The 21,862-nt window shown below is 50.3% G+C and overlaps 1 protein-coding gene across 3 annotated transcripts; it reads right to left on the bottom strand.

Moving 5' to 3' along the window:
- Positions 1-1,807: 1,807 nt before the first annotated feature.
- Positions 1,808-14,977, bottom strand: TM6SF1 (transmembrane 6 superfamily member 1). Of its 3 annotated transcripts, XM_084869254.1 has the most exons (10): positions 14,645-14,973; positions 11,094-11,197; positions 10,284-10,381; positions 9,092-9,195; positions 7,858-7,940; positions 7,297-7,418; positions 6,787-6,891; positions 5,483-5,575; positions 5,181-5,300; positions 1,808-2,642 (listed from the first exon to the last, which is right to left on the bottom strand). In XM_084869254.1, the coding sequence occupies exons 1-10, from the start codon at positions 14,734-14,736 to the stop codon at positions 2,451-2,453; spliced, it is 1,113 nt and encodes a 370-aa protein (XP_084725380.1). In that variant the 5' UTR covers positions 14,737-14,973; the 3' UTR covers positions 1,808-2,450. The 3 variants fall into 3 exon arrangements, with proteins under 3 accessions (XP_084725380.1, XP_084725381.1, XP_084725382.1); XM_084869255.1 differs by lacking the exon at positions 5,181-5,300 and having other exon boundaries at positions 14,645-14,977; XM_084869256.1 differs by lacking the exons at positions 7,858-7,940; positions 9,092-9,195; positions 10,284-10,381; positions 11,094-11,197; positions 14,645-14,973 and adding an exon at positions 7,600-7,678.
- Positions 14,978-21,862: the final 6,885 nt, after the last annotated feature.

The following is a 21,862-nucleotide window of genomic DNA, read 5'->3' as shown; positions in this document are numbered from 1 at the left end:
TTTTGCACAAACGTATACATGTTCTAGGATCCTTCTACCGAGGCAGCTCCCTGCCTTGCTCCGCCTCCTCCACACACTCGGTTCAATATCAATGTGTTTTTTTTTGTGTGTTTTTTTTTTTAACGACCACTCAACACGATACGTGTCTCCTCTTCCGGGTGCCAGGCCCCGAGAAACATTTTCTAGATGCGTAACGCTGGCGTAGGAAGACGCAATGCAAAGGGTTCTTCACCCTTGAGGCCGGTGTTAGAAATAGCCCGTCGACAGCTCCAGGCTCATTGCTGTTAGATACACGCGCCCGGTCTCTGTACGTGATGAGGTCAGCGCGTCTTTTTGTGTGAACGCCAACCAATAGGCCACACGTTCCTTCCCCCGATGCTGAGACCATTCCAGCGAGCCACTCGAGGTGGCAACTTGACATTTTAAAGCTGCACATCAGACAGAGCATCGACTTTTAAACACACACTTTTTTTAAAGAGCTTTTCTTTCGGGGCTAGAATTAGAGTAGCCGCCCTCCATGCACACACCGCCGTTCTACGTGTACATTCTCGTTGCCGTTGTGACCACATAGAGAGTTTTATTTATTTTTTATGCCAGCCTATCTCGTGGGGACACGTTTCGTCCGTTTGGGTTGCCTCAATCCCGTTCTGCTTGTCTTTGGAACATATTTCACGTACTCGAGGTTTGTAGTTGAAACGTTTACTGTAAAAAAAAAAAAAAGGAGAAGAGGAAAAAAAAAAAAAAAAGGAAAAAAAATGTATTGTTTTTACAGAATAAATCTATCGGAATGTGTCCTGGGAGTAAAGGTTTGAGGTTGTAAACCACTCAGTTGGTGTAACGTGGCTTCATCCATGTAACGTGAGGTTTCGATGTCATTCACATATTAAAGCGAAGTCTGTTGACAGCAAGTTGGCAATAGAACCAGTGCAGGTGAGGGTTTTATTTCCATTCTCTCTCCGGGCTGCGAGGGGCTTCTGTGAGCCCTGAGGGGAGGGGAAGGGATGGCCTGCGGTTGCTTATCCGTCTACGATGCTCACCAGCTCCCCGCCCCTACGCTCAGACACTGGACGTGACCCGGGTTTTTCTCCGGACCCTGTTCTCTTCCACTTTCCTATTTTGGCGAAGAGCTCATCAATGACAGGAAGATAAAATGTAAGAAGCCGGAAAGTCCCAGAGCCGATCATGATGAGAATGGTGGCTGTGCATATCGGCAGCCGAGGCTCAGAAAGCTCTGAGGAGGCAGCTGGCTGTGGGTTCTCTCCTTCAGCAAATCCTTTTCTTTCGTATACTGTTCTCACTCACACTTCCAACTGTGAGAGTTCATTAAAAGACACTAGGAAATGCCCTGGCCGGTGTGGCTCAGTGGATAGAGTGTCGGCCTGCAGACGGGAGGGTCCCAGGTTCGATTCCCGTTAAGGGCATGTCCCTCGGTTGTAGGCTCTTCCCCAGCCCTGGTCAGGGCATGCAGGAGGCAACCAATCAATGTATCTCTCTCACTTTGATATTTTTTTCTCTTTAAAAATCAATGGGAAAATACCCTTCGGTGAGGATTTAAAAAAAAAGATAGTAGAAATGACAATCCAGTTCTTTAAAGGTCTTTTTAACTTTGAGCGTTTTAATTTAATTTAAAATTAATGAAGTTTGATTCACCACCCGATTCATCATATTTAGTGGTTTGCTGACACTAAAACATAAGGAGAATGTAGGTGGCGTTTTGAATTGGAACTTATAAATGACAGGTTTTTAAAATAAACTACAAAACCGTATGAGAAAAAATGTTTCCCATTAAATGAGATTTGTCATCATGAAAGGTCAAAAATAATTTTATTAAAAATGTACACAGAAATACAATAGAAATCTCTCCTTTCACCAATAAGACAAGTATTCCATTAATGATAAGGTTATCGATTCCTCCTTAGCTGTTTAAACTCACAGAAACATTTTAGTGAGAGCAGTTTGTAAAACAGCATGTACTTTAAAATATACTTTCCCTGGGAAGACATTTTTCAAATAACATTGTAAAATACTCTGATCATTTGCCTTTTATATTGATGTTGATAATGAAGCACAGACGTCTTATATGCAAAAATATTTTCCAATCTCAATTGGCTACTTTGAATTTTTAATATGCATACCTATTCTGAATAGATCTGTTTCCATGCTCACCATTGTAGGAGCTCAACAGTCACGTTTCACACGTATGTCGTATGTGCAAACAGAACATTGAGACGATCAAGTTTATTCCAAAAAATTTTTTTGAATATATCTCTTTAAACTGTTTCTCTCAATAACTTCAGCTTTCCTTCAGAAAATGAAAACAAGTTGACCCACGCAGCCCCATAGATAGCTCACATCCTCAGTGCAGAACGGAAGGGAGTGGAATGAGAGGAGAGCGCGGAACCGGGGTCTCCAGATCCCGCGAGAAGAGCCGCGGGAAGTCGTGTCGGCTCTCACTCGGCCTTCTCCTCCGCCCTCGCCTTCAGGAAGAACTCGGGCGCGCAGACGCAGCGGTAGGCCAGCAGCTGGGGCAGCGCCCCGTAGGCCATGTTCAGTGCCAGGAAGAGGATCTTGGCTTCCTCGGGCACTCGGTAGGTGTAAGCGGTTCTGGCATGGAGAGAAGCACCGATGTGGGAGAACTGGGCCTGTGGCGGCAAAGAGAAGGGGAAAAGCGTGAATTTTGGGATCAGCTGGTAGAGTCCTGACTCATTCATTCAGACCTTGTCTCTACGCCCTCAAAGACGAGTGCTTTTGGACAATCCGTAGTCCTGACTGTGTTACTGAATGCAGGGCCAGTCTGGACAGAACTGTTCGAATAAAGTATACCTTTTTTTTTTTTTTTTAAATATATATTTTATTTTACAGAGAGGAAGGAAGAGGGATAGAGTCTAGAAACATCGATGAGAGAGTGACATCGATCAGCCACCTCCTGCACACCTCCTACTGGGGATGTGCCCTCAACCAAGGTCCATGCCCTTGACCGGAATCGAACCCGGGACCCTTCAGTCCGCAGGCCGACGCTCTATCCACTGAGCCAAACCGGTTTCAGCTAAGTATACCTTCTTTAGCGTGGCTTTATCACACCAGCTGTGTTATGACCCATCCAGGGCCCCATAGCAAACATTAGTAAGTCAGCGTAATAGAAAAATCTGAATAAAATCTCAGGTGATTTTTGTTTTGTTTTGTTTTCCGATTTGCATTCTGAGGATCCTGTAATCATGCAACTCGGTCGTGGCTCACAAAATGTGCTCTCATAAGAATGAAGTAAGTGCAGCCCTAGCCAGTGTGGCTCAGTGGATAGAGCGTAGGCCCACAGGCTGAAGAGTCCTGGGTTCGATTCCAGTCAAGGGCACGCACCTCGGTTACAGGCTCCCCCGCACTGGTCAGGATGCGTGCAGGAGGCAACCAGTCCTTGTGTCTCTCTCTTATTGATGTTTCTCTCTCTCTTCCTCCCTCTAAAAATCATGGGAAGATATCTATCTAAAAAGCAACACTGGGGACCTCGGTTTCATGGGTCAGTCTTTTACCTACTCCCTGAACCAAAAGCTCAAAGCCCTTGGTTGTGTATTTTTTTTTTATTATTATTCATGTATTTCTTTTTTTATTTTAATACAACATATTTTATTGATTTTTCTACAGAGAGGAAGAGAGAGGGATAGAGAGCTAGAAACATCGATGAGAGACAATCATTGATCAGCTGCCTCCTGCACACCCCCTACTAGGGATGTGCCCTCAACCAAGGTACGTGCCCTTGACCGGAATCGAACCTGGGACCCTTCAGTCCGCAGGCCGATGCTCTATCCACTGAGCCACATCGGTCTTGGCCAGGCCGTCTTTTTTGATGCAAAAAGCATCCAATTTTTCTTGTGAAAAATAAGAATGGGAAAACTGTGTTAGAAAAAGGCTTCTGTGAGATCTCCTCAGGAGAAAAGATGTTGGGTTTGAGAATGGAACCGGGGACCCTTTGGCCTGCAGGCTGACGCTCTAACCACTGAGCGACACCAGCTTGGGTGCTATAACTGTTTTTTTTTATTGTCAGGAGTTTCCAGTAAGAGTCTGGAAGGGAAATGCCTTGTGTGACTCAGGAGGTCCATTTACTGATCTGTAGCCGTGCGTATTGTGTCTCATGAGCTACAGATCGGAGCCGGGAGAAAGTTTTGGACACAATGGGTTTGGCAGGGAGCCCGGCACACCATCCAGTGTCAGGGCCACGGGAGCCAGAACGGATCCAGTCGGCCAGGCAACGCCCTTCCCACCGAGGCCTCCGGACCCCCCTTCCCCTGCCAGGCAGGTGCCTCCCGCTTTCTCACCAAAGGGTCTGGAGCCCAAACCGGTGTGGCTCAGTGGATAGAGCATTGGCCTTTGGACTGAAAGGTCCCGGGTTCGAGTTGGGTCAAGGGCATGTACCTTGGTTGCGGGCACATCCCCAGTGGGGGGTGTGCAAGAGGCAGCTGGTTGGTGTCTCTCATCGATGTTTCTAGCTCTCTATCCCTCTCCCTTCCTCTCTGTGAAAAATCAATAAAATATATTTTTTTTAAAAAGGCGGGGGGGTCTGGAGGCTGCTCTGTGGACAATTTAATTGTAAAGAGCTGACTCTACTTGGAGGTGAATTTTTAAACTTTTCCTTTATGGGAACCTTTAAGAAATACCTGAAAATAAGAGATTAGGACAGCCCTAACGGGTGTGGCTCAGTGGATAGAGCGTCAGCCTGCGGACTGAAGGGTCCCGGGTTCAACTCCAGTCAAGGGCACATGCCCAGGTTGCGGGCTTGATCCCCAGGAGGGGGCGTGCAGGAGGCAGCCTGCCAATGATGCTCTCATTTTTTTTTTTTTCTTTATTGATTTTTTTACAGAGAGGAAGGGAGAGAGATAGAGAGCTAGGAACATCAATGAGAGAGAGTCATCGATCAGCTGCCTCTTGCACGTCCCCTACTGAGGATGTGCCTGCAACCAACGTACATGCCCTTGACTGGAATCGAACCTGGAACCCTTCAGTCCACAGGCTGACGCTTTATCCACTGAGCCACACCGGTTTCGGCGATGCTCTCATTCTTGATGTTTCTATCTCTCCTCTCACCTTCTGAAATCAATTAAAATAATTAAAAAAAAAAAAAAAACACATAGGAGACATGTCCAATTACAGCCAAATGCCCAGAGTGCATAGCGGATCACGTCCTCGGGTACCTGCGCCAGGCCTCCCGCGTGAAGCAGGCTGAGGTCGGGCATCCAGGAGCATCCGGGCACCACCAGCCCGTAGAGCGCCACCAGGAAGTACGGGACGGAATAGAACAGGTGCACCAGCATCTGCGTCAACGGAGACAGACACGTCTGTGTCACACACCGGCCGGCCCGTCCCCCCGGGGAGAGCACGGAACACGGACACGTGCACAGGGGACCCCGTTCATTCCCGCTGCCCAGGTGGGACCGCGTGGTCCTGTTCTCATCGAGCGAAAACGGAAAAGCCTCGGGCTCCGCTGCCTCCTGACCTGGATCTTGGGGTATGCGGCAGGGTCCTTCAGATAAGGCTCCTGGAACTGGGTATAAACGCGGCAGAGCTCGGCGGGGCAATCCAGAGCGATCTGGGGACAGAAAGGAGCTCGTTGTCAAGATGCAGTCACAGCCCTCGCTGGTGTTGCTCAGTGGATAGAGCGTCGGCCTGTGGACTGAAAGGACCCGGGTTCAATTCCGGTCAAGGGCATGTACCTTGGTTGCGGGCACATCCCCAGTGGGGAGTGTGCAAGAGGCAGCTGATCGATGACTCTCTCTCATCAGTATTTCTATCAATATAATAACTCTATCCCTCTCCCTTCCCTTCCTCTCGGTGAAAAATCAATAAAATATATTTTTTTAAAAAAAGGCAGCAGAGCTCAGCGGGGCAATCCAGAGCAATCTGGGGACAGAAATGAACTCGTTATCAAGATGCAGTCACAGCCGAAACCGGTGTGGCTCAGTGGATAGAGCATCGGTCTGTGGACTGAAAGGTCCCAGGTTCGATTCCGGTCAAGGGCATGGACCTTGGTTGCAGGCACATCCCTGGTAGGGGGTGTGCAAGAGGCAGCTGGTCGATGTTTCTCTCTCATCGACGTTTCTAGCTCTCTATCCCTCTCTCCTCCTCTCTGTAAAAAATCAATAAAAAATATATTAAAAAGAAGAAGAAAAAAAGACTCCTCTGTTGGCTGATGAGGCCAAATGTACCAGCTTTAGTCACAACAGCTTTGCTCTTTAACAAAAACTGTGTGTGGGAGAAGATCCTTCGTGAACGGTGAAGGGACCCTGCAGGTGTCCTGGGGGCACATGAAGCCCAGGCGAACTGGAGCTGACGGATTTGGTTTTAAGTTCCAGGTTCCGCCGAAACCGGTTTGGCTCAATGGATAGAGCGTCGGCTTTGGGACTGAAGGGTCCCAGGTTCAATTCCGGTCAAGGGCATGTACCTTGGTTGCGGGCACATGCCCAGTAGGGGGTGTGCAAGGGGCAGCTGATCGTTGACTCTCTCATGGATGTTTCTAACTCTCTATCTCTCTCCCTTCCTCTAAAAAATCAATAAATATATATATGTATATATTAAGTTCCAGGTTCCGCCAGCAGAGCACGCACGGCCTGCTTTTCCAGGGAAGAGCTAGCCTCCCGTTCCCCGCAGGAAGGACCCCCCTGCCTTTCTGCACCGGGTTCATCTCACGGTGCTTTGCAAGATTCGCCAACAGCCGCCTCTGTCCAGGGCCTCATGGGAGGACTGCCCGGTCAGGGTGCTGGGAGGCCTGACAGACACGTTCCTTGGATCTGTTCCGCTTACCAAGCCTCTAAACAGGCTAAATCCAGTTGCCAGGAGGAGGCATATGACCAGCAGGAAATCCAATGGTCTTCTGAGCAGGTCCTTTGCTTGGACCTCTTGAACAACCTAAAACAGAGTTTGCAACCGCTGAGCAGCTGTGGGGTGGGGGGAGGACTGGGGACCCACTGAGACACGGGTGACAGGAGAGGGTGAAGAACCCCCAGCCATGAGGCTTCAGGACAATCATAGCATACACTCCAATCGTGCCGAAACCGGTGTGGCTCAGTGGACAGAGCGCCGGCCTGCGGACTGAAGGGTCCCAGGTTCGATTCCGGTCGAGGGCATGTGCCTTGGTTGCGGGCACATCCCCGGTGGGGGGTGTGCAGGAGGCAGCTGGTCGATGTTTCTCTCTCATCGATGTTTCTAGCTCTCTATCCCTCTCCCTTCCTCTCTGTACAAAAATCAATAATATATATATATATATATATATATATATATATATATATATATATATAATTTTTTTTTAATCACCTTGGATGGGTAATGGCAATATTCCGGCTGCTGATTATAGATCCTGACACCGGCCCAGACAGGGAGACACGTGTACGGGATGCTTAAGATGAAAGCAGGGCAGATGCGTGTCCCAAACTTCCCTGTTTAAAAGAGAGAAAGGGAAAGTCAGAAGGTTACCAAAAGCATATATAAACCCAAGCAGCATGTAGGGCACTTTCCCTTTGCCAGTCATCTAAAATTCCACTGTGGACCAGACAATATTTCTAACCAGAAAAGCCAGATCAGCCAAAGCCGGTGTGGCTCAGTGGGTAGAGCGCCGACCTGTGGACTGAAGGGTCCCGGGTTCGATTTCGGTCCAGGGCATGTACCTTGGTTGCGGGCACATCCCCAGCAGGAGGTGTGCAGGAGGCAGCTGGTCGATGTTTCTCTCTCATCGATGTTTCTAACTCTCTGTCCCACTCCCTTCCTCTCTGTAAAAAAAAATCAATAAAATATATATATATTTTTAAAACAAATAAAATAAAAACAATCCCCATTGTTTCAGAAAAGGAAAGTGAGTTTCAAGATCAAGTTTCTTACCTACAATGTTTCCCGGTACAAAAACCACCATGCTCATCATTATCGATCCTACCCAGTACAGGCCGGTGTTCCTGTAACTTTCCCTGGAACGAAAAGACCCTGGCTGAGCATGCCATCTGCCACAGACAAGCCACCAATGTTACCTTTCTCCTCACTAACAAAGTACCCGGATGGGAACCTCCTGGAGACTCCGAACCCGGACACAGGGACCCCTGATGCGCTCCCTCCATTTCCCTCTGTGACACACCACGGAACCCGCTCTGTATCCTTTTGTTTTTCTGCTTTTGTTTTTGTTTTTTTACAGAGAGGAAGGGAGAGGGAGAGAGTCAGAAACATCCAGGAGAGAGTAACATCGATCAGCTGCCTCCTGCACCCCCTCCCTCCCCGACTAGGGATTCGCCTGCAACCAAGGTAAATGCCCTTGACCGGAATCGAACCCAGGACCCTTGAGTCCACAGACAGACACTCCATCCACTGAGCCATACCGGTCAATGCCGGAGGATATTTTTCCATTGATTTTAACTAGTAGAGAGAGAGTGGAAGGGAAGGAGAGAGAAACATCGATGTGAGAGAGACATATGGATTGGTTGCCTCCTGCACACACCCAGACCAGGGTCCCAGCCAGGGAAATGGCAACCAAGGTACGTGCCCTTGACTGGAATCGAACCCAGGACCTTTCAGTAGAAGGCATTCAGGAGGCAGCCGATCAATGATTCTCATCATTGATATTTCTCTCTCTCTCTCTCTCTCTCTCTCTCTCTCTCCCTCTCTGGAATCAATTTAAAACAAAGGTGCTGGGCCTAAACCGGTTTGGCTCAGTGGATAGAGCGTCAGTCTGTGGACTGAAGGGTCCCGGGTTCAATTCCGGTCAGGGGCATGTACCTTGGTTTCGGGCACATCCCCAGTAAGAGGTGTGCAGGAGGCAGCTGATGATGTTTCTCTCTCATCGATGTTCCTAACTCTCTCTCCCTCTCCCTCTCTGTAAAAAAATCAATAAAATATATTTAAAAAAATAAATAAATAAGAAATAAAAAGAACGTGCTGGGTTTATATTCCTGAAAACCCCTGCTCTCCGAAGAGAACAAAATCAGCAAGTTAAGGTCTGTCTGTCTGTCTGACTCATCTCCAAGGAGCAAGCAGCCTTCCGTCCGGGGACACCCGTCTGTCCGATCCCCCCTGCGCCCCCCTCACCTACCCCCTTAGCATCGGTTGCTAAGGCGACCAAGCGACTTACTCCCATGCGATGGCCGCCACCATCACCAGGTACATGAGGTAGTGGGCGGAGCCGTCCCAGTAGCAGACCATGTGGCCGTGCGCCGTGTTCAGGTACGGTTCGCCCTGCGGGGAGCACGGAGAGGGGGTCCGCTTTCCAGGGCACCCCGACACCCGCCCGGAACCCCAGACCTGCTGCGCCGCGTGTGAAACTGTAAGTATCGGCCGAAACCGGTGTGGCTCAGTGGGTAGAGCGTCGGCTTGGGAACTGAAGGGTCCCGGGTTCGATTCTGGTCAAGGGCATGTACCTTGGTTGCGGGCACATCCCCAGTGGGGGGTGTGCAGGAGGCAGCTGGTCGATGTTTCTCTCCTATGGATGTTTCTAACTCTTTATCCCTCTCTCTTCCTCTCTGTAAAAAAAAAAAAAAAAAATCAATAAAAATAGCCGGGACCAGTTTGGCTCAGTGGATAGAGCGTAGGCCTGCGGACTGAAAGATCCCGGGTTCGATTCCCGTCAAGAGCATGGACCTTGGTTGCGGGCACATCCCAAGTCGGGGGTGTGCAAGAGGCAGCTGGTCGATGACTCTCTCTCATCGATGTTTCTCTCTATCTCTCTCCCTTCCTCTCTGTAAAAAATCAATAAAATATATATATTTTTTAAAATCAATAAAAATATACGCCAAAACCGGTTTGGCTCAGTGGATAGAGCGTCGGTCTGCGGACTGAAAGGTCCCAGGTTCGATTCCGGTCAGGGGCATGTACGTTGACTGCTGGCACATCCCCGGTAGGGGGTGTGCAAGAGGCAGCTGGTCGATGTTTCTCTCTCATCGACGTTTCTAGCTCTCTATCCCTCTCCCTTCCTCTCTGTGAAAAATCAATAAAATATATATATTTTTTAAAATCGATAAAAATATATACTTTTTAAAAAAAATGCCTACCGTCGCCCGGCTGGTGTGGCTCAGTGATTAAGCTTCGACCTATGACCTCGGTGTATGGGACGATGGTTACCTCTCATCACTGATGTACTTCACTGGCATATGCGTAAGACTAACTTGGGCTTTCAGATGTCGTGATGTGTTAATAACATCACACAAATTCTCCACTCGTGTGAAGCTGGTCCTCTGCATCCCATGCAGGTGAAGGAGGAGGCTGGGAGGAGGGGGGACTGGCCCCGGGGCCGAGGGCTCGGGACCCGGAAGGAAGCGGGGCTGTACCTCCCGCAGGTAGTGCGTCATGAACCCGTCGATGACCCCGTCCTGCTCCAGGCCGATGATGAGGTTCACCACGCTGGTGAAGCCGAACACCGCGTACACTGCGGAGAGAGCAGAAACGAGAAAATATATCCTCGGTGAGGATTTAAAAAAAAAAGAAAACATTAAAAAAAAAAAAAAAAAAAAAGCCGAAACCGGTGTGGCTCAGTGGATAGAGCATCGACCTGCGGACTGAAAGGTCCCAGGTTCGATTCCGGTCAAGGGCATGTACCTTGGTTGCAGGCACATCCCCAGTGGGAGGTGTGCAGGAGGCGGCTGATTAATGATTCTCTCTCATGAATATTTCTAGTAACTCCCTCTCCCTTTGTCTCTGTAAAAAAAAAAAAATCAATAAAATATATATATTTTTTTTAAAGAAAAAAATATATCCTCGGATGAGAATTTTTTTTTTTTTAAAAGAAAACATTAACAAAACAAAACAAAAAAACACCTGATAGCCATTCGCCATAAAAATGAAGGAAATCCTGCCGAAACCAGTTTGGCTCAGTGGATAGAACATCGATCTGGGGACTGAAGGGTCCCGGGTTCGATTCCAGTCAAGGGCATGGACCTTGGTTGCTGGCACATCCCCGGTGGGAGGTGTGCAGGAGGCAGCTGATCGATGACTCTCTCATCGATGTTTCTAGCTCTCTATCCCACGGAGGGACAGGGACGGAGGGACAGTGACAGAGGCCACCTTGCTGAGCTGTTCAGCAGACACAGCAGCTTCCTGGCCGGGAAGGGAGGGGGCCGGGGAGGGACAGACAGACATACCGTAGAACAGCGGGTCCCGGGGTGGCTTTCTCTTGACAAGGATTCGAGCCAACAGGGCCACCAGGAGCAGGATGAGGGCAGCAACCCCTACAATTGTCCAGAAGCTGCGGGACCAGAACAGGGAGGTGGTCACTCAGCCTAACAAACAGCCGGCGCTGGGCGTTTCCTGGCTGGTGAATGGTCAGTCGGTCCCGGCCCAGCCTCTGCCTGCGGCCCAAGCATGAGTGACGTTTCTTTGCAGCTCCGTGGCCCCTCCTGCCCCGCCCCCGGGAGACTTGAGGGACCAGAGCCACCAGCTCCTCATTCTCTTGTCTCCCCCCCCCCACCCCAAGCACAGGTGATGTGTCCCAGCGGCTGCTGCCTCTGCTCCTCCAGCCCCTCTCCCCTCAGTGGGGATGAGAAACCCTGGGTCCACACACACCCCAGGAACCAAAGCTACCCACACTTTCCGGGGGACAAAGAGCCACAGGCCACATGTGTAATCAAAGGCACCAGAGGGCCCTAGCCGGTGTGGCTCAGTGGGCAGAGCGTCAGATGCAGACGGAAGGGTCCCAGGTTCGATTCCCGGTCAGGGCCCATGCCCAGGTTGCAGGCTTGATCCCCAGGAGAGGGCGTGCAGGAGGCAGCTGGTCGATGAGTCTCTCATTGTTAAACTATTTATTTGAATATATTTTATTGATTTTTCACAAAGAGGAAGAGAGAGGGAGAGACAGTTAGAAACATCGATGAGAGAGAATCATCAATCAGCTGCCTTCTACACACCCTCCACCGGGGATGTACCCGCAACCAAGGTACATGCCCTTGACCGGAATCGAACCCGGGACCTTTCAGTCCGCAGGCTGACGCTCTATCCACTGAGCCAAACCGGTCCTGGCGAGTCTCTCATTGTTAATGTTTCTATCGCTCTATCCTTCTCCCTTCCTCTCTGAAATCAATAAAAATATATTTTATGTATTTATTTATTTTGTATCTTTATTGTTTTTTTTTAAAAATATATTTTATTGATTTTTTTTACAGAGAGGAAGGGAGAGAAAGAGGGACAGAGAGCTAGAAACATCGATGAGAGAGAAACATCGACCAGCTGCCTCCTGTGCACCCCCTTCTGGGGATATGCCCGCAACCAAGGCACATGCCCTTGACCGGAATCGAACCCGGGAACCTTGAGTCCACAGGCCGATGCTCTGTCCACTGAGCCACACCAGTGAAGGCTAGCAGGCTAATGTGTAAATGGATAACTCTGTATGGCCTGTGAATGATGTTACAAATATCCAAATGGCCCTTGGCAGGAAAAAGGTTCCCCACCCCTGACTTCCTGGGCAGGGGACGGCGGGAAGGAAGCAGTGGAGAAAGAAGAGGGAGGGGTCCGAGGCCACTGGGATTGCAACCCGCAGGTGGACAGGAAGAATGGATGGAACAGCCAAAACCGGTGTGGCTCAGTGGATAGAGCGTCGGCCTGCGGACTGAAGGGTCCCAGGTTCGATTCCGGCCAAGGGCATGTACCTTGGTTGCGGGCACATCCCCGATAGGAGGTGTGCAAGAGGCTGCTGATCAATGTTTCTCTCTCATCGATGTTTCTAACTCTCTATCCCTCTCCCTTCCTCTCTGTGACAAATCAATAAAATATATTTTAAAAAATAAAAATAAATATTCGTTGATTTCTTTTAAAGGCCATTTTAGGGGCGCAGGGTCCCCCATGCACTATATTTGCGTGCTCCGGGACATGTGCCCCCGAGACTGGGTCAGGCCGAGGGCAGCCGCTGCCCGTGCCTGGGGACGGCTCCTGCTGACGGACGGGCGCCATCTGGGCACGGGGAGGAGGCAGCCAGCGGTGGCCCTAGCGGCGACTGAGGAGGAGGAAGTCACGGCCCCATGGGCAGACACTTCTCCGCAGCCTGGAAACCGGGAAGGGGTTTGCAGCCTACGGTCTGATGTAATTTCCTTAGCGCCAACTGCTGTGGACAACAGAACAGGTTACTTCCTCCTCCTGCAAACAGGGAACATCAGCCTGGCCAGGACCCTGGCATCTTTCCCGCCGTCACTGGGCAGGCCTGCAGCTGCCAGCTGCCCCTGCTGCTGGGTCCCTTAGCCAGGCATCCCCCTGCCCCAGGGGCAGGGCTCTGAGCTAAACCCACCTGAGGCCCCCTGAGGCCCCACCCGTTTCCTTAGCAGCCAGACACACCCCCCTCTTCCCTCCTTCCCCTCTCCCCCTGGCTCCCTGCTTCCCATCCCACCTAGAATGCAAGTGCAGGACCGAAACCCGTGTGGCTCAGTGGATAGAGCGTCGGCCTGCGAACTGAAAGGTTCCAGGTTCGATTCCCGTCAAGGGCATGTGCCTCGGTTGCGGGCACATCCCCAGTAGGAGGTGCGCAAGAGGCAGCTGATCAATGATTCTCTCTCATCGATTTTTCTGACTCTCTGTCCCTCTCTCTTCCTCTCTGTAAAAAATCAATAATATATATATATATATGAAAAAAAGAATCCAAGTGCAGGGCCATTGCACAGAGCAGAACACTGAGGCCCAGGCCACACCCTCCATGCCCACATCGGGTCTGGAACCCAAGTCTTTGCCCCCTCCCTGGTTCAGGGCTAGCTAGCTGTTCAGGCAGCTGTTTCTGAACAGTTCCTAACATGAATAAGACACGAGAGTGCCGAGACCGGTTTGGCTCAGTGGATAGAGCGTCCGCCTGCAGGCTGGGGGGGTCTCGAGTTCGATTCCGGTCAAGGACATGGACCTTGGTTGCGGGCACATCCCCGGTGGGGGGTGTGCAGGAGGCGGCTGATGGATGATTCTCTCTCTTATTGATGTTTCTAACTCTCTATCCCTCTCTCTTTCTCTCTGTATAAAAATCAATAAAATATATTTAAAAAATTGCTGAAACCGGTTTGCCTCAGTGGATAGAGCGTTGGTCTTTGGACTGAAAGGTCCCGGGTTCGATTCCGGTCAAGGGCATGCATGTACTTGGTTGTGGGCACATCCCCAGTGGGGGGTGTGCAAGAGGCAGCTGGTCGGTGTTTCTCTCTCATTGACGTTTCTAACTCTCTGTCCCTCTCAATTCCTCTCTGTAAAAAAAAAATCAATAAAATATATATTTTTTTAAAAAGACACGAGAAGTATGTGTGTGTCCATACATGGTCACGTTCCTGGGAAACACGCAACGGCTGGTGCGCTGGGCACCGGGCCGCGGTGCCCTCCCGCCTCCACGCCCTACCCCCGCCCCCCTCCTCAAGGGCAGGGGGTGCACCGCCTTCCCCAGCACCGTTACCCGGGGCCCTGGCGCCCCTGGCACCGCGCGGGTCCCCAGCAGGTGGCCCAGGATCGCGCCCAAGCCAAAGGGCAAGGATGCCAGCCTGAGCCAGGACCCGGGTCTCCGCGATCGGGGTCACCGGGGCGCGCCTCCTCCTCCCCCCTCTGCGCCCCTGCGCGCCCTCCTCCCCTTTCCCAATCCAGCCCGCGGGGCCCCGGAGGCCAGCGAGCGCCCCAGGACCAGGTCTGAGAAGTTGGGGGGCTCCCTCCGCACCCCCTCCGAGCCCCCCCCACCCCCCGCACTCACTCGTGCTGCGCCGCCAGGTGGTTGAAGACGTAGGTGACCGGGATGGCCGAGAGGGACAGCACGAAGACGCCGGTGGCCGCCGTCGCGCTCATCGCCGCCGCCCGCGACCGGCCCCGCGGCCGGCCCCGCGGGCAAGCGCCCCCTCCGCGCGCCGGTCCGTCCGTCCGCCCGTCCGCGCGCCCGAGCGTCCGTGCGCTCCGCTCCGATCGGGGCGCAGGGCGGCCGCGCAGACCTGGGGGGCGCGGTCCTCCTACCCAGGGGCCCCCGGGGCTCTCAGACCGCAGCGCCGCCGGGTCCGGGTCCGCCGAGGGGCGGCGACCGCGTCCTGCCCGGGGACAGGTGCCCGCGGGGAGGCGGACCGGCGGGGGGCGGGGCCGGGCCGGGGGCGGGGCCGGGCCGGGGGCGGGGCCAGCGCGGGCCGGGGGCGGGGCCAGCTCGGGCCTGGCCCCACCCGGGCATCCAGTGTGGGAACCCCTCGGCCCCCAGAGTCAGGAAGGGGCTGGTGATGGCCCCAGCCGGTGTAGTTCAGTGGATAGAGCGTCGGCCTGCGGACGGAAGGGTCCCAGGTTTGATTCCGGTCAAGGCATGGACCTTGGTTGCGTGCACACCCCCTCTAGGGAGTGTGCAAGAGGCAGCTGATGGGTGTTTGTTTCTCTATAATCAATGTTTCCGACTCTCTAGCCCTCTCCTTTCCTTTCTGTAGAAATCAATAAAATATATATATTAAAAAAAAAGAAGAAGAAGAGCTGAAACCAGTTTGGCTCAGTGGATAGAGCGTGAGCCTGCGGACTGAAAGGTCCCAGGTTCGATTCCGGTCAAGGGCATGGACCTTGGTTGCAGGCACATCCCCAGTGGGGGGTGTGCAGGGGTCAGCTGATTTATGATTCTATCTCATCGATGTTTCTAACTCTCTAGCTCTCTCCTTTCCTCTCTGTAGAAATCAATAATATATATATATATATATATATATATATATATAGAGAGAGAGAGAGAGAGAGAGAGAGAGAGAGAGAGAGGAGAAGGGACTGATGACCCCAAAACCTAGGAACCCCTCCAGGGAGCAGCCAGCCGGGGGCAGCGAGCACAGCTCCTGCATAGAGTCCTAATTCCGTTTTTTTTTTTGTTTGTTTGTTTGTTTGTTTGTTTGTTTTAAGATTTCAGAGAGGAAGAGAGAAAGATAGAAACATCAATGATAAGAGAGAATCATTGGCCCTGATTGATTTGGCTCAGTGGGTAGAGCGTCAGTCTGCGGACTCAAGGATCCCAGGCTTGATTCTGGTCAAGGGCATGTGCCTTGGTTGCGGGCACATCCCCAGGGGGGGCGGGGGAGGTGTGTGCAGGAGGCAGCTGATTGATGTTTCTCTCTCATAAATGTCTTTTTAAAAAAATATATTTTATTGAGCCCAAACCGGTTTGGCTCAGTGGATAGAGCGTCAGCCTGCGGACTGAAAGGTCCCGGGTTCAATTCCGGTGAAGGGCATGTACCTTGGTTGAGGGCACATCCCTGGTAGGGGGATGTGCAAGTGGCAGCTGATTGATGTTTCTCTCTCATCAATGTTTCTAACTCTCTATCCCTCTCCCTTCCTCTCTGTACAAAAATCAATAAAAAAACAAAACAAAACAAAAAACACAGTGCCAGGCATAGAGCACATGCTCTCCATGGATGTTAACTCAAAAGAAAAAAAAAAAAAGAGAGAGAGGAAGCAAGCTAGGTGGGGTTACAAAAGAGAGGGGGCAGGGAACTAGAGAAGGAGGAAGTCTGCAATAAAGTGATAAGAAAGGGACCGTGGGGGTACAGTCCGCCTGTGCACGTCTGTCCAATGGTCCAGGGCCGCTGCTCAGTGAGGGCGGCCCCCTGGTCCTGGGTTTCCTAGCAACCAGAGCAGGAGAGAAACACAATCAGTGCTCACGTCCGCGGAGCCCAGAAGATGGAAGCAGAGCAGATGCTCCACAGGGTTCTCCCAGGGGCCCTCTCCCCGGGAACACGGTGCCGGGGAGCATGTCCTCAGCACCGTTTTCCGGCTCCAAATATAGAACCTGCTTCTCAGCAGCTGTCTCTCGGCGCAGCCTCAAGGCGAGAGGCTGGCTCATTGCCAAGAGACCCCTGGGTGCCTCCACGAAGTCAAAAGGATTTTACACAAAACGAGCGTCTTTCTGGCACTGTAGGTTGGTCCAGAGATAAACGTTAGAATGTCTGGGGGGGGGGGAGCCGAAATCGGTGTGGCTCAGTGGTTAGAGCATCAGCCTGCGGACTGAAGGGTCCCAGATTCTATTCCGGTCAAGGGCATGTACCCTGGTTGCGGGCACATCCCCAGTGGGGAGGTGTGCAAGAGGCAGCTGATGGATGTTTCTCTCTCTCCACTGCTCCCTTCCTCTCTGAAATCAAAATATATTCAAATAAATTAATAAACAAGTAAACTTTTTTTTTTTTTTTTTTTTTTTTTTTTTTTTTTTTTTTTTTTTTAAAGAGCAAAGGTGGAAAAATCAGCCTTGAAAAGAACAGAAGCCCTAACGGGTTTGGCTCAGTGGGTAGAGCGTCGGCCTGTAGACTCAAAGGTCCCGGGTTCGATTCCGGTCAGGGGCATGCACCTTGGTTGCGGGCACATCCCCAGTGGGGGGTGTGCAGGAGGCAGCTGGTCGATGATTCTCTCTCATCGATGTTTCTTACTCCTTATCCCTCTCCCTTCCTCTCTGTGAAAAAAAAACAATGAAATATTAAAAAAAAAAAAAAAAAGAAAAAGAAAAGAAGGGAAATTTCAGAGGCGGCTGGGAGGAGAGCAAGCCGACCTACTTATAACGGGGTTGGTCTAGTTTCTGTCTCAGGGAAGTTCAATGTGTCCACGTCGTCACCTGGTCTATATTTACCCCCCGTAACCGGAGAGGCTGCGTGGCCCAGCGATGTGAGCCCCGAAACCCGACCCGCTGCTTCAAATTTCATGTCTGGCCCTGGCACGCTTTTTCGTGGAAGGCCATGCTTGTATCCCAGCAACCAAACTCCGTCTCCGTGGCTCAAGTCAAAGATTGGGAACACGGGGTGGGGGCAGGTGAGTCCGGCTCCTTCAGGACCTTGGGGCCCTGGGAAGATTTTTGTGAACACCAGGACAGCCTTGACAAGGTGTGGCCAACTGGGCGAATTGTAGTTATTGATCTCAAGCTTGATCGCATCAAAATAGCAGGCGAGGGGGCAAATAAGAAAAGTATAACTGGCCGACACTGGTTTGGCGCAGTGGATAGAGCGTCGGCTTGGGGACTGAAAGGTCCCAGGTTCGATTCTGGTCAAGGGCATGGACCTTGGTTGTGGGCACATCCCCGGTAGGGGGCGTGCAGGAGGCAGCTGATGGATGTTTCTTTCTCATTGATGTTTCTGGCTCTCTATCCCTCTCTCTTCCTCTCTGTAAAAAATCAATAATATATATATATATTTTTAAAATTGCCCAAGGTGCCGAAACCGGTTTGGCTCAGTGGATAGAGCGTCGGCCTGCAGACTGAAGGATCCCAGGTTCGATTCTGGTCAAGGGCCTGTACCTTGGTTGTGAGCACATCTCCAGTGGGGGGTGTGCAAGAGGCAGCTGATCCATGATTCTCTCTCATCGTTGATGTTTCTAAATTTCTATCCCTCTCTCTTCCTCTTTGTAAAAAAATCCATAAAATATATATTTTAAAAAATTGCCCAAGGCCATGAAGAAAGTAAGTGGCCAAGATGTGATTCAAAACCAGCTGGACTAGATTGCAAAGCCCTGCTCTTTGCCTTGTGATTAAAAAAAAAAAATTTTTTTTATTGGTTTCAGGGAGGATGAGAGAGGGAGAGAGAGAGAGAGATAGAAGCCTCAATGATGAGAGAGAATCATGGATTGGCTGCCTCCTGCACACCCCACCCTGAGGATCAAGCCCGCCACCCAGGAGTGTGCCCTGGCCGGGAATGGAACCATGACCCCCTCGTTCCTAAGTCAACGCTCAACCACTGAACCACACTGGCTGGGTTTGCCTTGCTCTTAACTAATACTGGTTACCAGCAGTTTTCCAACTTCTTTACACTTGGGTGCCCCTTTATCTGTTTTTTTTTTTTAAATATATATATTTTATTGATTTTTTACAGAGAGGAAGAGAGAGGGATAGAGAGTTAGAAACATCGACGAGAGAGAAACACCGACCAGCTGCCTCCTGCACACCCCACACTGGGGATGTGCCCACAACCAAGGTACATGCCCTTGACCGGAATCGAACCCGGGACCCTTGAGTCCGCATGCCGATGCTCTATCCACTGAGCCACACCGGTTTCAGCTATCTGTTTGTTTTTTAATTTCTGGAACCAGGCTCCTAGGAAAAGCTTCTCAGAAACTCCTGACCCTAAGGAGAAGGAGGGCGAGTTGGTTTTTAGGGCTTAGGTCAATCACCGCTCGCTGAAGAGTGTTAATACTGAGTTGTAAACAGGTCAAGTGTGGGGCTGGAAAAACACCCCGTGGGCTCAGAGATCTTTGAGAGGAGACTGCTTATCGTCCCCGTGAGGTCTGGCCAAGGCTGGATTGGACTCGTTTAGGATTTGCAAGGAGGAAGTCTTGGTTCCTCCAGACTTTTTAAAAAATATATATATTTTATTGTTTTTTTTACAGAGAGGAAGGGAGAGGGAGAGAGAGAAACATCAATGAGAGAGAGAAACATTGACCAGCTGCCTCCTGCACACCCTCCACAGGGGATGTGCCCGCAACCAAGGTACATGCCCTTGACCAGAATCGAACCTGGGGCCCTTCAGTCCGCAGGCCGACGCTCTATCCACTGAGCCACACCGGTTTCGGCATCCTCCAGATTTTCACTTCCCTTCTGCCCTGGAGATATCCTGGCAAACTTAGGCGGAGAGAGAATTATTTCACACGCTTATCGGGCCCCGCTGGACACACGAGTCTTTTTTTTTCTGTCTTTGGCCTCTGACCTGGGCTTCTATTAATACCTGCAACACTCATCTCCCAGGCAGAGGGTGACCCAGTCGCAGCTCCCTTTTCATGCGCTGCCGAGATAGAAAAATCCCAAGGACATAATCATGGCCTTTTACCTATTTTAAATGTCTTCTCTTTCTCTGGCATTCAAATAATTCCCAAAGCAGGGCTCTTCCGCACTCTTTCTCCTGCCTGCCTTTTCTAGAGCTGTACTGAATGTTTTTCTTTTTTTTAATTTTTAAAAAATTTTTTCCCCCAACAGGTTCTAATTATAAACTAGCACACACGACTTTCCCAGGCTGAATTCCAAAAAAGCAATGACAAGCAAAGAAAGGAGACCTCCACATAAGCAAGCTGGATTTAGTGTAGGGCCTTGGCTTCCACGTTTTCTTTTGATCTGAAAAAAAATTTTTTATTTCTAGCTGCACAGGTCATAATGGGTTCCTCGCTTTTTGATTAGCTTCTTTGGGGTGAGTGATGTGTTCTAGTGATCTTTGTAATCTCACCCTAGTGCTCTGCACTTAACACGTATGAGTGCTGAAATGAATTCAATGGCATTTCAGAGGAAGTCAAGGATATAACTGCAGCCAAGGCCGGCTTGGCTCAGTGGGTAGAGCGTTGGTCTGTGGACTGAAAGGTCCCAGGTTCGATTCCAGTCAGGGGCATGTACATTGGTTGCAGGTATATTCCCATCAGGGGATGTGCAGGAGGCAGCTGGTCGATGTTTCTCTCTCATTGATGTTTCTAACTCTCTATCCCTCTCCCTTCCCCTCTATAATAAAATCAATAAAAAATATTAAAAAAAAAGATAAAAACTGCATTCTGTGGGATAGTTTATGCTATAGCTTACCAGTTAGCTAATTCAAAATTTGCATAGCCCTAGCAGGTTTGGCTCAGTGGATAGAGCATCAGCCTGTGGACTGAAAGGTCCCAGGTTCGATTCCGGTCAAGGGCATGTGCATTGGTTGCGGGCACATCCCCAATAGGGTGTGTGCAGGAGGCAGCTGATCAATGTTTTTTTGTTTGTTTGTTTGTTTTAATATATTTTATTGACTTTTTACAGAGAGTAAGGGAAAGGGATAGAGAGTTAGAAACATCGATGATGTTTCGATCAGCTGCCTCCAGCACACTGCAACCAAGGTACATGCCCTTGACTGGAATTGAACCTGGGACCCTTCAGTCCGCAGGCCAATGCTCTATCCACTGAGCCAAACCGGTTTCGGCATGACCGATGTTCATACCGTGGTGTGTTTCTAGGAATTTGTCCATTTCATCTAGGTCAGTGGTCAGTAAACTCATTAGTCAACAGAGCCAAATACCTTGAAATTTCTTTGGAGAGCCAACTTTTTTTAAACATATATTTTATTGCTTTTTTTACAGAGAGGAGAGCGATAGAAACATCCATGAGAGAGAAACATCGATCAGCTGCCTCTTGCACCCGCCCCCCATCAGGGGATGTGCCCTCAACCGAGGTACATGCCCTTGACCGGAATCAAACCCGGGACCTTTCAATCCGCAGGCGGACTCTCTATCCACAGAGCCAATCCGGTTTCGGCATGGAGAGCCAAAATTTTTAAACTTAAACTTCTTCTAACGCCATATCTTCAAAATAGACTCGCCCAGGCTGTGGTGTTCTGTGGAAGAGCCACGCTCAAGGGGCCAAAGAGCCGCATGTGGCTCGTGAGCTGCAGTTTGCCAACCACAGATCTAGATTATCTAATTTTTTTGGCATACAGTTGTTCATAGTACTCTCTTATAATCTAACCCTAACTCTCTTATAACCTAACAGAAGTTGCATAGGCGGTCAAGTCTACACTTTCCTTTCTGATGCTAGCATTTTGAGTCTTCTCTCCCCATCCCCCCCTTAGTCCATCTAGTTACAGGATTATAATTTTTTAAATATATAATGTTATAGGCTGAAACCGGTTTGGCTCAGTGGTAGAGCGTCGGTCTGCGGACTGAAAGGTCCCAGGTTCGATTCTGGTCAAGGGCATGTACCTTGGTTGTGGGCACATCCCCGGTAGGGGGTGTGCAAGAGGCAGCTGGTCGATGTTTCTCTCTCATCGACGTTTCTAGCTCTCTATCTCTCTCCCTCCCTCTCTGCAAAAAAAAAAAAAAAAAAAAATCAATAAAATATATTAAAAAAATAAATATATAATGTTATTGATGTCAGATAGAAAGGGAGACGGAGAGAGATAGAAACATCAATGATGAGAGAAAATTGATTGGCCGCCTCCTGCACACCCCACCCTGGGGATGGAGCCTGCAACCCAGGCATGTGCCCTTG

The sequence above is a fragment of the Pipistrellus hanaki genome (assembly GCF_964339955.1).
Source record: "Pipistrellus hanaki genome assembly, chromosome: 21".
In the NCBI taxonomy this organism is placed as follows: domain Eukaryota; kingdom Metazoa; phylum Chordata; class Mammalia; order Chiroptera; family Vespertilionidae; genus Pipistrellus; species Pipistrellus hanaki.
The sequence above is the reverse complement of the archived record's forward strand: the minus strand, read 5'-3'. Positions and strand labels throughout refer to the sequence as shown.

Excerpts from the sequence above, each read along its gene's own strand:
- TM6SF1 (XM_084869254.1), bottom strand. The coding sequence starts at position 14,736 with ATGAGCGCGACGGCGGCCACCGGCGTCTTCGTGCTGTCCCTCTCGGCC. Across the intron at positions 7,941-9,091 it reads GTGGCGGCCATCGCATGGGA|GGAAAGTTACAGGAACACCG; the intron begins GTAAGTCGCTTG and ends TTTTCGTTCCAG. Across the intron at positions 6,892-7,296 it reads ATTGCCATTACCCATCCAAG|GTTGTTCAAGAGGTCCAAGC; the intron begins GTGATTAAAAAA and ends ACTCTGTTTTAG.